The 14,428-nt window shown below is 34.5% G+C and overlaps 1 protein-coding gene across 3 annotated transcripts; it reads right to left on the minus strand.

Annotated features, from left to right (window-relative positions):
* Positions 1–2,417: 2,417 nt before the first annotated feature.
* LOC104902184 (hypothetical protein) lies at positions 2,418–7,744 on the minus strand. 3 transcript variants are annotated; one of them, XR_007268915.2, is made up of 4 exons: positions 7,028–7,744; positions 4,564–4,635; positions 4,322–4,405; positions 2,418–2,807 (listed from the first exon to the last, which is right to left on the minus strand). XR_007268915.2 is itself a non-coding variant. In XM_010689883.4 (3 exons), the coding sequence occupies exons 1-3, from the start codon at positions 7,571–7,573 to the stop codon at positions 4,403–4,405; spliced, it is 621 nt and encodes a 206-aa protein (XP_010688185.2). In that variant the 5' UTR covers positions 7,574–7,743; the 3' UTR covers positions 4,161–4,402. The 3 variants fall into 3 exon arrangements, 1 of the variants encoding a protein (XP_010688185.2); XR_791342.4 differs by lacking the exon at positions 2,418–2,807 and adding an exon at positions 4,161–4,209; XM_010689883.4 differs by lacking the exon at positions 2,418–2,807 and having other exon boundaries at positions 4,161–4,405; positions 7,028–7,743.
* Between the last annotated feature and the right edge of the window lie 6,684 nt (positions 7,745–14,428).

Raw genomic sequence — 14,428 nt, forward strand, 5'->3', positions numbered from 1 at the left:
GAAAGTCTTGACCTAGACTCCTCGAAATACAAAAATCAACACATCAACATACATATATTGTTTAATATTCTTCTTAGTATGTATTCCAATACATTCAAAGATATTTTTTAGTCCATAAGACGCTATAATGGACAGTAATATAAACAAGCTGGATCTTTGAAAGCTTAGGAATCTAAACTATGTGAATATGGCAATAGACTGATATATGGTAGGAACATGCAACACACAACACACGTACTTGACGGTTAAAATAATACGATTTTGCCTTAAAGTGGTATATCCCGTTCCCTTGTTGATCATACATCTAACATAGATTACTTGTATTCACTGCTAGTATTATTAATAATAATATTTTATATTTGTGGTGTTGATATGCATGGAGTTTTGAGATGACAGATTATGTGATAGAAATCTAGATTCTAGAATATCGAATATTATGGAGATTAGAGATATGTATGTATTATTTCCTATTTGAGAGCTAATTAACATATGTTACTACGTAACCAATATTCTAACAAGATCCTTATTCGTAACCACTCCGCTTTAATTTTATTTGATTACCATTGAAAATTGAAAAGAATATTAAAGTCTAGAATGTTTACTTGGGTTGGGCCACGACCAAAATATGACCCAGCCAACAGTTTGGACAAAAAATATGTTGTATTTATCAGGCCGGGTTGGGTTGCTATATAACTCTTTCTTCTTAAGAGACGAGCACTAATAAATAATCTTATAGGCTTTTTGGAAGACTATTTTTTAACAATAATATTCCAATTCCAAGGAAATTTTTAGGAGGATTGCATGGACATTAAAACATCAGACAATTCTGTAAAAATTGTAATTGTGAATGTATCCAATATCCATGTAGTTATTATCTTATAAATACCGATCGACAATAACGCTTCGACATATTTTTTTCAGGCCTCCTTTCGAAAACCTAGTGGTAAGAAAAATTTCCTCTAGACTCCCTCCTACATGGTATACTCATCCAAAAGCCTAATAAGCCTCGATCTCCCACCCCACAACATTAAAATTTTTGCTTCCACCAAGATTTGAATCTTGATCTCCCATTGTTCACCCGAATGTACACATTAATATGTTACACTTATAAAATTTGCTCATTTGAATTTCCCCGTCATGCTAAAATTTTCTTACTTCTTCCGTTTCTTTTTACATGTTACACTTTCTATTTCATGAAGTTTCAAACTAGATATTATACTTTCATTTTGAGTAATAACTTCTCTCTATCTCTCTCCTATCATATATTCACATGGAATCTTTTTATTTTCTTTCTCTCTCTCCTCTCCAAAAATTGTATATGAATCTATGATTTTAAAAATGTAACATTTAAAAAAAATGAAGTATTTGGAACCTCTCAAACAAGCACATGAACAAAAACAACTTTACAAAATTACAAGTACTTTCTTTCGGTGAACCCTATCCAGTTTTCGAATCCATTTTGGATCCGACTAATTAGGATTCGAGCCAGGTCAGGCCCCAATTGGGGGGAAAGCTCTCCCAACACACACTGTTGTGTTCTCAGGGTTCGAACCCGAGACCTCTGATTAAGCTAGAACAACTCCCTTACCAGTTGAGCTAAACATGTGTTGTAAATTACAAGTACTTGATTATAGAATTGTATGACTGCCTTGGCAAAAGTTTGGATAACATTTAGCTAAATGATCAATGTGGTTACTTTTATCTTTACTAGGCGCTCTAAAGTCTAAACCTCATGATTTAAGGACCCAAAAAGTGGAAAAAGCCAAAGTGAATGACAAACTTCACAGTCATCCTCTTTCTTTCTCTTAACTTCCTGATAAAACACACGAACACTCAACACAAGATGTACACATCATGGAAGCATAACAACGAGAAATCCCCCTAATAAAAAGCGATCCTTTTCCTCTAAGAATCAAATTAAAGCCACTTCTTTCTTTGTCCTCTTTTGATACCCAACTTTTCTTAGCCTACTACTCTTCTTTCTAACCTTTGTGGTGCATTATATATATACTATCAAAGTAACAAAACCACAAAGAGAACATATTCCTTTGCCAAAAAAGAAATTCTTGTAACAAAGAAAGGAGCAGAAGAAGAACAACATATCATCATGTGTCTCAAAGCAGGGTTTCCTTTACCTAGCCTTGAGGGGCTGGCAACCAGGACTCGTACGTATCCCTTCCGACCGCCGCGGCTGGCAGTGGAGCTTACCAGAAATCCGCAGCCAACGGTGGATACTAGTGTGGATGGTGGTGGTGTGAGGAATAAAAAGGTTTGTCTATGTTCACCAACTAGGCATCCAGGTTCGTTTCGATGCCGGTATCATCATCGAGATTATGTATGGTGCACCATGAAGCAGCTAAGTCCCCGATTTCAGCTTTAAAAGTAGCTCAAGAATTAGAGTTTACTAGGAAAACCTGTGCAATTGTAATATTGTATGTTTCTTATTTGTGATCAAGATATAGTGTTTTTAGTCTAAATTCTGATTGCAAAAGTCTATTCTCTTTACTTTTTAATACGTTCTGAAATAAATGAAACGCTTCTCTCCTTTATATGAGAGTTTTTTTGGAAGTAACGTTTCACTTATTTCCAAACAGAATAACTAAAAAAAATTTAGAAAGTTCATGAACCAGGCTTGAAAAGGTCCACTTTAAACCGAGGCTGTGTCTAAGGCTTCGGGTTGATTCATGGTCAGGACATGGCTGTTTAACCTCAGCCCGGATTCGGCTAAACCGAGTCATGCCCTTTATCGCCATGGGGATGGTCTACAGGGTTCATAACTACTCCTCTGATCATCTTAGCAAATAATTCTGAAAGAAAAAAGGGAAGAGAATCAAAAGAAAGCTGTAGTGTAGTGGTACTAACTATTATGGAGTCAATCTATTTCATCTGTAATTTGTTTTCCATGCATATGAAACACAAATAGCTTAGTTTCTTGAAGAATATAAAAGTGGATAACTATAAAACTGGCAGAAATTAATGCAGCTGCCGATGTTAATATCCATTTGCCTGATTTCGGCTGAAGTGAAGACAGATGGCTGCTTGAAAAAAGACAGCGTGGATAAAGGATGCCCTTCTATTTTCAAGATTTTTTACACGAAAAAATTTCGTATTATTTGGTTTATAAATAGAGGTCCACTTACTCCTTGATGACTAACAAAACATATGATGAGATGAAGTACTTTACAGAACATATGAAATGTTTTTATTGCTACTATGATTTATGAATCAAGGTAGATAGTACGAGTAAATGCAAATTACTCCCTCTGTTTCGTTTTAATTTACTTACTTTACTTTGGGAGAATCAAGGAGGAAATGTAAAAGTATGATAGATAAACTGAAAAGGTGAAGAGAGAAACTGAAAGAGAGAGAGAAATAAAAATATTGGTTAAAATAGTAAAAAGTGAATGATATGGGTGAAAAAAGAGCAGAAAGTAGAAAGTGCGTAGATTAAAAAAACGGAGGGAGTACCATATTAGTAAAGTTAAGTGGACATTTTTCCAACCTTTAAGACATCTAAGTATCTAACCCTTGAATGTTTACAATTTTTTTTTTACCAAAACTGGGGCTAATTACTAAATTCTTGCCTAAGGAGTTAGGTAAATAGTTGAAAGTTCTTTTTCCCTGATTTAAGAGTAATTTTTATCTCTAATTTAATTCTTTCAAATGATATTTTGATCAATTTAATCCTGTTAGATACCTAAAAAGGATTACTCATAAAGTCATAGTGATTCATGCTATAGATGCCAACTCAGATAGTTTGTAATGTCTAGTGAGAATAATACATAAGATCAGGGATTGAATATTAGCCTTTGTGGTATGACACTATAAACCCAAAAGAGTTTGTCTTGAGAGAGACCGTCTACTTTTAAATTAAAATTAAGCAATGGTAAGCCCAATATTATAAAGAGAATTAGTCCAATAATGATTAGGTTAATTACTTTCGAGGACTAGTTTGACACATTTAGTGACTAGGTCTACTTTTATGTTACAATTAGACCGTCTTTTTTAATAATTTTTAAACCCAAAAAGAATGAAAATTCAGTATAGGCACGCTTTTGTTTTTATTGGGTAAATAACATTACACTGTTAAACTTTGGGTATTTTTAGAAACCTCTTCCAAGAACATTCAATCTAAAACTCGAGAGCATGGCAAGAGAGGGTAAAAAGAGAGAAGAAATTCTCCAAATTCTCGAATTATGTCGGGAACTCCTGTACAGTAGTATCTAATATAAGTAGTTTATAATTTACATGATACGCTTTGGCGAAAAATCCAGCAAATTGATAACCACAAAATAACCTTTCAAAATGCAATGATGTGCACCTGAAGATTACTAAGCAGGCAGCATCACGCCATCACCATCTAGTGATTGAATAACTGCAACTTCTTGTATAACCACCTGTGTCACTGCAAAATGTAACTAGAAGTTAGTGAAGCAATTAACTCTTAGGTAATTTATGTCATATTTGCTAGATAAAACAATAAGCAAATTAATAGGTGAATGCAGTTGTTATAGCATAAGGTGAGCATAAATAAAACAAGACATATGTAACTCAATGACTCACCTCAGGATAACAATTTTGATGAACAATCGTCTGGTCTTTCGGATTTACATCTACCTCACATGATACTTTAGCCTGAAAGGTGACGGCGTACTTAGTACATAATCATTCGCAAAGAACACATGCATGATAAATACCCAAGAAAAAATCAACTTAAGACAGCACATCATAAGAATGGGTAATCGAACTGTAGAAAAACCTTGGTGATCTCTATTTCTATGGTGCATATTAACAATTCAAAAAGCAACACCTCTTTGCAAGTATTGGAGCGGTATAGCACAAAAAATCTTCAACGTCAATCACTGACAAAACCAAGTAGTTTTTTTTCCAGAAATGTCCTCAAAGACCCAGTCCAGTAAATAGGCACAATGAATTCTCTCTAGCATGAAATAACACATCAACAACAGCAATCCGGTGACTCGATGAGGCTCTCACCTAGTTATTAACTCTGAAAACATAGCAAAGGATGATTTACCACAAGTTGGGTACATTAGAGGAGAGAATCATTTTTCCATAAGGTGCATAGCTAACATAACTTTTAAGCTATTACTGCAGTACTGGTATGTTACATCCGAGGCTTTACTGAAACCGGATTCAAGCTTTCAAAAGGTCTTGACGGTAAAGAGGCCCTCCATCACACACCAATAGGACAAGAAATATATTCAATGATTAACTTGGGTCACGTTATTGATAGCTGTGAAGTAATGTCCATCCTCAAACGTAGGTGCCTATTGAGGATTCTCTCTTACATGTCACAGGGGGTGACTCTTGTTAAGACCGCTCTCTAACATTTTGTATTGTCTAACAAGATCCAACAAATTTAGATAAAAAGAAATTTAGAGAAGACATGATACACAGATTGTGTCCCATGCCAAAAATGGTGATCCGGTACACCACAGCAAGTCACAAAGTAAAACATCAATACCACCTGTATTAATCACACTACTCTAATCTAAATACCCTAATTGTGTCCCATGCCAAAAAAGGTGATCCGGGTACAACGCACACCAAGAATAACCCCTGAAAATCTCCAAGTGTAACCCTTGGATCTACACCTAATTCTTTAAAGCAAGTCTTACTAACATCGCTTTAACATCAACAACAAAATATTCTTACATCATTTTAAGCATACCTCAAGATAAAAAGCAACTGCAAGAGTTTGTCATAGCATAAGCATAGAATTCACATATTCAAAAGTCCATGCCATGTAAAAATTTACATTAAACACAACCAAGTATGCAAATAAAAAGCAGTTTTTCACCCTTTTTCCAATTCACGTTTTGCAATTCTTGATGAAGGATAAGGTGAGCTCATTCAGAGCTGCACCTACCTACCAGGGGCATTTCCCTGATCAATTTTCATCTTGGCTGGTGCGGGGGACTGGTGGGAGGGGTAACATTTTGCCATTTGTCAGCCTATGACAGGAGCAGGGCCACACACTTGCTAGAACATTTTTTCAGTCGTTAGAAAGGGTTGTTCATAAGCATGGCAGGAAAACCACACCTACAAGTAACAGTCAAGAACTCAAGATCGCCTGAAAGAGATATAATGGTTGTTGATCGACATTGATTCAAGGAACACACGAAAAATTAGAGTCAAGAACTCAGGATAGCCTGAAATAAATATAATGGCTGCTGATGGGAGTTGATATTTTCAAGGAACACAAAAAAAATATCACCTTAGCCTAGACAATGTAAAGATGGCCTCCCCTCCAACAACATGTCAAAACTTTATCCCAAATGATGAAGTCAGCTCTATGAACAAGAGACCAAGAGTCTATCTAGTATGATCGTCCACAAATATCCTCTTCTTTTTTCGCTTCTATCAAGTGCTATGTGCTACACAAATATCCTCTTCTTTCATTCACTTCTATCTAATGTTATATGCTCAAGCAATCCAATTCCGTTCATATCCTTCTTCACCTCCATAGAAGTCACCTTTAGCCTCCCTTGACTTCTTTTAAATTCCCATACACCCTAGTCCCAACTCTCCATTCTCTTCCAAACATCGCTCTTTACATGATCAACACTTAGAGCAACGACTACCACAAAGTCCAAAACTATAAAAAGACCAAAATCGCACTCGCAATTTCTATCCCACTAAACAAAGAAAACAGCTCAAATCACACTCAGCACCAAATTACCAAGTTTCATTGTCATGTACTCATGTATACATAATATTACATCCAATTCTTCCAGAAATGCCAAATAACAACCACCACCAAAGTCCAAAAATTGAAAAAAATTGATCTGCATTACCAAATTTTGTCTGAATTGACAAAAATACCAGCTGAAAACGAACAAGTAATGGACCAATAATAGTGATAAACAACAATATCCTAAATCCTGAAAATTCCAAAACTAATTCAAAGTTCACCACAAATTGAACAAACTCCAACAATTCAATTACAAAACTTCAATTTCATACATACTTCCAAAATTCTCTAAAAATCAAATCAAATTCATACCTGAATTGGAATCTTCACAAAGAAAAGACCAATCTCACCACGAATCAACGAAACAGTATCAAACGGAACTTTACCAGCAGCAACATCTTCAACCAAATAAAAAAAATCATGCAAAACCTCAAATCCATCAACAACAACCGTCGCATTAACATACGAAGAACCTCTCGCTTTCACTCTCCCACCATTAGATTCAACAAACCCTAATTCTCGCCCTCGATACGCGATCGTAACAGCGAGTGAGTCGAAATTAAGGGAGAATAAATCAGGGTTGAAAACTTTTACGAGGAGAGAGAGAGAAAGGTCGAGGGAAAGGTGAGGGGACGAGTTGACTCGGACGTGATTGAGCTTAACTCGGACGAGTTGGAGGTGTGGATCGGAGGGAAAGAGGAGGAAGACGATGGTAAAGATGAGAAGGAGGAGAGAGATTGAGATTAGGGTACGACGGAGGTAAGGGTGGTGGTTTGGAGGGTGGTAGAATTGTAGGACGACGTAAGTTGGTTCGGGTGGTAGGGGTGTGTAGAGGCTTGGGTTTGGTTTGGGGATCATTTTTTTGATAATGGAGGTTCGTGTGATCTGCGTCTATTAAGTCTAAGAAGTTTGGAGATGACTTGATTTGGATATTCAGGTTGGGTTGGGTTGGCTCGACTCATTAGTTGGATTGGTTTGAGTTCGGTTGAGGTTATCTTCGTTGTATTTGATTGTGGATTGAGTTAAATGGATCTATGTATTTGGGTGGGTATATTTTTTTGACATCGGGAAATTTGTATTATAGGATACAAATATTTATTCATGATTCAAATAATGGTAGTGCCACTTGCTAGATTTAGCGAATGTTTGACTTAGTTACAACACGTAAAGATACAGGTATTAGAACAATAATAGACTAAACTAACATGTTTTTTTACTAATATGAAAAGAGATATCCGACGAGGATGAAGTGATACTCCTTTGCTTGGATCCTACTTGAGAGACATCACGTTTGTTTATCCTTTTCTAAACCTTCTTCAGCAACTCGAGCTTGGCATGACGTTGACTCGTGCAACCGATCTTGTTCGCCTTACAAACGAGTTATTTTCCTCTTCGCTCGTAGCATTTATTCTGTCTTCTTCTTCTTTGAGTGGATTGTTCGAGCTGTTGATTTTATCATGCATTGGCGGACATCTGCACTCCAAATTGTATTAGGGCTCCGTTTGGTAGGGCGTAAAATATTTTCAGTGTAAAATGATTTTCATGGAAAACAATTTACAATGAAAAACATAATTCCAAAATTAGTTTTCCGTTGTTTGGTTTCATGTAAAAAAATGATGAAATGAAAGGGAAAGTAAGGAGGTAATGAGAGGAGTGTACAAGATAGATAACGAAAATAGTTTTCCCTTCATTTTGAAAGGAAAATGGTTTTCCATCATTGGGAGAGTAATTTTACCTCAAGGGAATATGGTTTTACACTCTTTTGTCAACCAAACAATGTAAAACTGAAAATAGAGGAAAATAATTTTCCGAGAAAACGTTTTACACCCTACCAAACGGAGCCTAGTTGAACCATCCATACTAACCTTAGTATCTTACATTTCTTGAAGAGCCTTAATGGTCCCATTTCCATCCTTAGGATTTGTTACTTATACTCGGGTGTGCTTAGCAACATCTAAAGTAAACTTTTTTCCATTTTGTTCATATATGGAGGTGATCATGGGTCGGGCTGGGCTTTGGCAAAAAAAAAAAAGTGTCATGTTTCGGGCTGAAGCCTCGGATCGGGCCAGGCCCCGCGCCAAAATTCCCCCGTCAAAATTCGATAATTCGGATTGGGTAAAAAATTAGCCTGGTTTTTCATATTTATGTATGTTGCCCGTGGTCCGAATGTTTTTGCCAAAAGATCGGGTCAGGCCCACCGCGGGCCGCTTTGTGCTCAAAACTCGCCCATTTTTAAGCGGGGCCTATGTTGATCACCTCCATTATAAGCAAATATCTTGCCCTAAAAGCAACAAAAATAGGTACATCATCAATATATAGTAGACCAAATGCTATAGTAGTCGTGGCTCCGTTCACTCATTTTAGGAGGACAAAATGAAATAAAAGGTAATCTTGGAAAATGATGAAATATTGTAAATTAGTACTTTCTTTGTCTCATATATATTATATTCACCTAAATTTTTTCTCTTCTTTTTGACTTGTGTAAGAAATGTTTGAGGTAATGAAAGTAGGACTAAGATAAAGGAGTTCATTCATCATATACTCGGATGTATCATGCATGGTACATCCAAGACTAATTTATGCTTATTTGAAATTCCTTTTTATTACTTTTTACTCATTTGCAATAAAAAATAATAAATAAAAGAATAACATTAAATGTACCATGCTCACGTTATACTCTGGTGTATGACAAAAATTTCTAAAGAAAGAGTAGTAAACTCTGTCTCTATATAGTAAGTTCTAATATTGATGACGATCAAATTGATTATAATCAATTTACTAACAAATCAATTACATTCTCAACTTCCCCCTTTTATCCAATTTATTATGTCAGATAAAAAAGTATAGTAAGAGGATGTGGAGACCAAAAGAATAATGTAGGGAGACAAGAATGCATGAGCATCACAAAGAAGCACAATTGCACATTGAAGCATCCGAATATCTGACCTTAAAGTGAGCTTTTGTGGCTCATCTTCCCTTAAACACTATTTTCAATCACACATAGGTGTCCTTAGAAATATGAGTACTCCCTCCGTCCCATAATATAGTGCCTATTTCATTTTTTATGGGTCAAACTTTAAAATTTTTGACCAAATATTCTCATTTGTATATATAAAAAAACATGTTCATGTGGGATCTTGTTAGATTCGTCTCAATGTATAGTTTAATAATATCAACTTTTTATATTTTTTATTAATACGGAATTGAAGATATTAAAGGTCAAAGTTACGTCTTGAAGACTGTGTAAAAAAGAAACCAGCACTATATTATGGGACGGGGGAGTATAAATCACCGTTGATGCATTTTTTATTTTCAGGGTGATCAAATGTGTTTGAAGGTTATCAAAGCATCATGCGTAACATTCTCTGATCCTGTTATCAGTAAATGAAGCACTAATGTTCCTCTATCTTTTTTTATGATTAGAGAGAGCTACAAGAAGTTGTAGTATTATTGGAATTTCATCTTAGGTTAACGTATTGAGTACCACCTTCAAAATTTTACTAATTCATGTAATTGAAATTACGTCAATTAGGTCTCAAATTAATGAGTAATATAGGTGATAAATAAACATATTATTTTAGTAAGTTTCTTGTATGAGGCAATTACACAACAGAATATATATTGTATATTATTATCAAAAGTACGGAGTACAATAATAGTTGTTTTTAGGCATTTAATATCTTATATGTAGAAGATTCACCAAAATTTATTATAAAACGTTGTACTGTACATATACTTATTAATAGGCTTTTTTTTTTTTAATTTTACTTTAGAGCCTGTCAATTTCAAACTTTAGACGACGACACGACTTAAACCTACATCATTTGAACACGAAGTTACGGTGATTAACACAAAACCGATACGACACAAACATGAAATCAACCTAAACTCAAACCAATTTAGTCAATTTGTCATATCATACAATTACCCTATTTGACGTATAATTTTGATATATTTTATAAACAATTCTAATTTGACATGAAATCCGACACAAACATGATCCATTACCCTAATAAGCACTAGTACTTTTTTGGCATGTAACCATTTAGTGTCTTGCATCAACGAACTCAGTCACGTATTGCTCTTCTGATTCAAAAGTTTACTTGTTACATTATTGATTAATAAAGGACTAATTTTTTTTAGCTATTACAATAAATTAATTTAAGTCGGTCTTATTACTTTATATTTTATGCTTTTATTCTATGATAGTCAAGGATATGAGATAGCTTGAAAAAATCAAGAAAGTGCCACATTTCTTGATAGCTTTTCGAATCTTGGAAGTTACTAATAAACCCTTACCTACACTAATGTGGAATACAACTCGCAAGTTGCAAGATAGAGCATGATGGATTTATGGAAGAAAAGATGTACAAGGGCCGATAAAAGAAAGGTTCTTATTTCTATTGACTATTAAGTAGTCCGTGTATGCCGTTTGAATCGCGCTCTTTGGAGAAAGTAATTATAAATTAAAAAATAACATTAATGTATATGAATTACATAAATATTTACTTTTATTATTCACTCAGCTTTATATACATAAAATAAGATTTAAAATGTCAACTAATTTAATTGATAAAGTTTTAGAATGATAGGTGAACTTGAAATATTGAATCATGTTTATACCACAATATTTTATGGCTCTCTACGCACCTAAAAATTAACAATATAGTGGTCATACATCATATATTTATCCATAGCCAACAAATAAAAAAAAGGGAAAGGATAAACATTATAATTAAACTATTGATTGAGTACTATGCTTATAATTAATTAATTAAGTTTACAACTAATGTTTGGTTCTAAGAGAAATCATAAACTGTACTATCTCTTTAGTTGATATACAGCCAAGTAACTACACATTACACTATGGTAAAGTTGCATACAACAAAATATACCAATCAAGGAAGTACTTCTCAATTTGTAATAGAGAAACGTAATACACTCATAAGGAAGTTTTGATTAAAAAATCACTAGTTAAAAATTGTTTGTTTTTCCAATTTTTAACTATTGATCAAAAAATCAAAATACTTATAGAGTGGATTAGTTTGTACGTCCACTCTTAGAGATTGGATTATCAATCCTCATCCTTCTTCCGTTTCACATTACTCGCTACACTTCTCAATTAACAGACTCTAGACGATTTCTGGAGTAGCCAGGATTATGAAACTAAGAAAGTATAATATAATGTATCATGACTCAAGAGGTTGAGAGTCAGTAGATTTAGGAGAGTAAGATGTAAAGTGACTAGGATGAGTACGATCAATAGTAGTAGCAATAGTACTCTTTGAAGGTCTTGTAATAGGCATGGAATTTGAACGCTTCATCGTCCAAGTTGAAGAATTCGATCGATGAAATCGACATCGAAACGAGCCTTGATGTGTTGTAGGAGAGCATAAGCAATGACCTCCTTTGTTGCTATTGATTGTTGTAACACTTTCTCCATCAACACTCTTTGGAGATGTTATAGGCATCTTATTATTGGGGGGAAAGGGTGAGGTTTTTAGTTGAAGATACTAAGGTAAGATACTCTCTTTGACACTAAAAATATGTAGAAGCAAGTTGTTTATGTAGTAGTATGGGATATGATGTGCGTGGTTAAGGGGTGGGGGTTATAGTAGGGGAGGTTTTATCTATGTGGGTATATTCTGAGGTCATTATAGGTATTGTAATGGCCACCACCAGAAATTTTTTGATATCAACAACTATATTAAAGAGATATACATATATATAATTAATATATTCCCATAAAGCTTAGTTTGAACAATAATTGGGTTTTTGTTCTATTTGTCTTTGGGTGCAATAACTAGGAGTTTATGCTTTTATTATAAGTAGAGGTGATTATGGGCCAGGCGGGGCCAAATTTTTGTATTCAAAGTTCGCTATTTCGAACCAAAATGAGTGGGCTTTTCGGGCAAAAAAATAGACTAAAAAGTCATTTTTGGCTTGTCCAAAGCCCGCCAAAAGTTTTTTTAAAAAAATCGGGTCGGGTCTAGTCGCGGGCCAAAAAATCTGCCCAAAACCTGCCAAAAAAGAGGGTCGAGCCGAGCCAAAATGATCAGCTCTATTTATAAGGTACTTGCATAAATGGATCTTGGTTAGGATGAGTCAATTGATCCCCAATTTTTTCTTTAGGGTGGTGTGATAGATATATTGACTAAAATAAATAAATTATACATACATGCAACTTTGAAAATATAGGTTGGGGTTCAAACTATGATCTCCTAAAATTTTAATTTGGTTCAATTTGACTACTACTAGACTAATGCAATACACAAAATGTGGAACATAAAAGTATAATATAAGTGGGCGTGGCAGAATAATATATGTAGTTATGAGTCCAATGGCAATACTCTTAATGAGTCGATATTTGAGTCCTTCAATATCTGTAAATATCAATACGATTCAATTAGATGTCATATATGAATGATGTTGGATCGGATTCTTCGCCTTGGTATTAAGAATCTTCTTTCCCTTAGCTTGTTCGTCAACTCTATTAGATGTTTATGGCATATTCCTTAGAAGATTATCAATATAATTTGTTATCTGTACAATCAGAAGAGTAGATGAGGGTGTGCAAGGAGCCCAACAACACAGGGCCCCCAAAATTATAAAGGTCCCAAAATATATATATTATTTTGATAATTTTACTTCATATTTGAAGAAATCACCCTTGTTTTCCACTCTGAATAAATTTATCAATGATTTTATCTTTAGCCTTTCAACTTTCTATCTTTAGAACTCTAACCTTCCATCTTTATTTTCTATAAATTTAGGGGCCCAATTTTCATGTTAGAACTGGGACCCCAAATTTTTCAAGACGGCCCTGTGTACAATCTAGCTAATCTTTCTTCTCTATCCATAATTGCTTTTAGGAGATTAATCAAGCCGCGAAGTTCTAGTACGTACAAATTTGAGTTAACTCATCTCTATTAACAATGTGTTCATCTATGACTAATTAAACTTTGATATATCAAGATAACATGTGTTATCATAAAAAAACATATTATTCGTTATAAATCTAGCAATATTAAGTTAATGACCTTCACATTAGCGGCAGAGCCATATTAGACCAAGTGGGGTCCCTTGACCCAACTTAAATATGAAAAATGAAAATTTTATTTTATAAAATTTTGGATTTTTCAATTTGTTCTTAACATTTGACCACTTAACTTCAATAAATTTTATCACATTGTCTTTGAACCGACTAAATATTATTTCTAGATCCGCCACTACTTCACATAAATTACCCTCTTAACTCATCAGGGGCGAAGCTAATGGGGGGCGTGCGGGGGCCACGGCCTCCCCCTTAGCTTAAAAATCCTATTAATAATAAACCTCCTAGTCTCCTACTTTAAATCATATAATTAATATGGCCGAATTCAGTCAATTGGTTGCACTTTGAATATGTTTAGTTGTTTGGAGAGGTCTTGAGTTCAAATCTCATTATAGCGTTTGTGTTTTGTGGATATTTCATTCTTTTGTTAACTTGTTTATTGTTTTGAATTCCCAAGTTTTGGCCCCGCATAAAAATTTCCTGGCTTCGCCCCCTATAACTCATCGATATACATGGTGTGCATCTGACACTATATTGTGGGAATAATCAATCTTTATGTTGTTAGATTTGATCTAAAGATATTCTTCTGAACACTGTTATTATGCAAAGGTCCTAATCTAATCCTTTCTTTTTCAGTAAGTACATCTCCAAAGAAATAC

Source organism: Beta vulgaris, chromosome 8 (assembly GCF_026745355.1).
Source record: "Beta vulgaris subsp. vulgaris cultivar EL10 chromosome 8, EL10.2, whole genome shotgun sequence".
Classification (NCBI taxonomy): domain Eukaryota; kingdom Viridiplantae; phylum Streptophyta; class Magnoliopsida; order Caryophyllales; family Amaranthaceae; genus Beta; species Beta vulgaris.

Bases quoted from the DNA above. Each gene is read 5' to 3' on its own strand.
- LOC104902184 (XM_010689883.4), bottom strand. From the start codon at position 7,573: ATGATCCCCAAACCAAACCCAAGCCTCTACACACCCCTACCACCCGAA. The intron at 4,636-7,027 runs GTATGAATTTGA...GTCACCTTTCAG, and splicing joins TTGTGAAGATTCCAATTCAG to GCTAAAGTATCATGTGAGGT.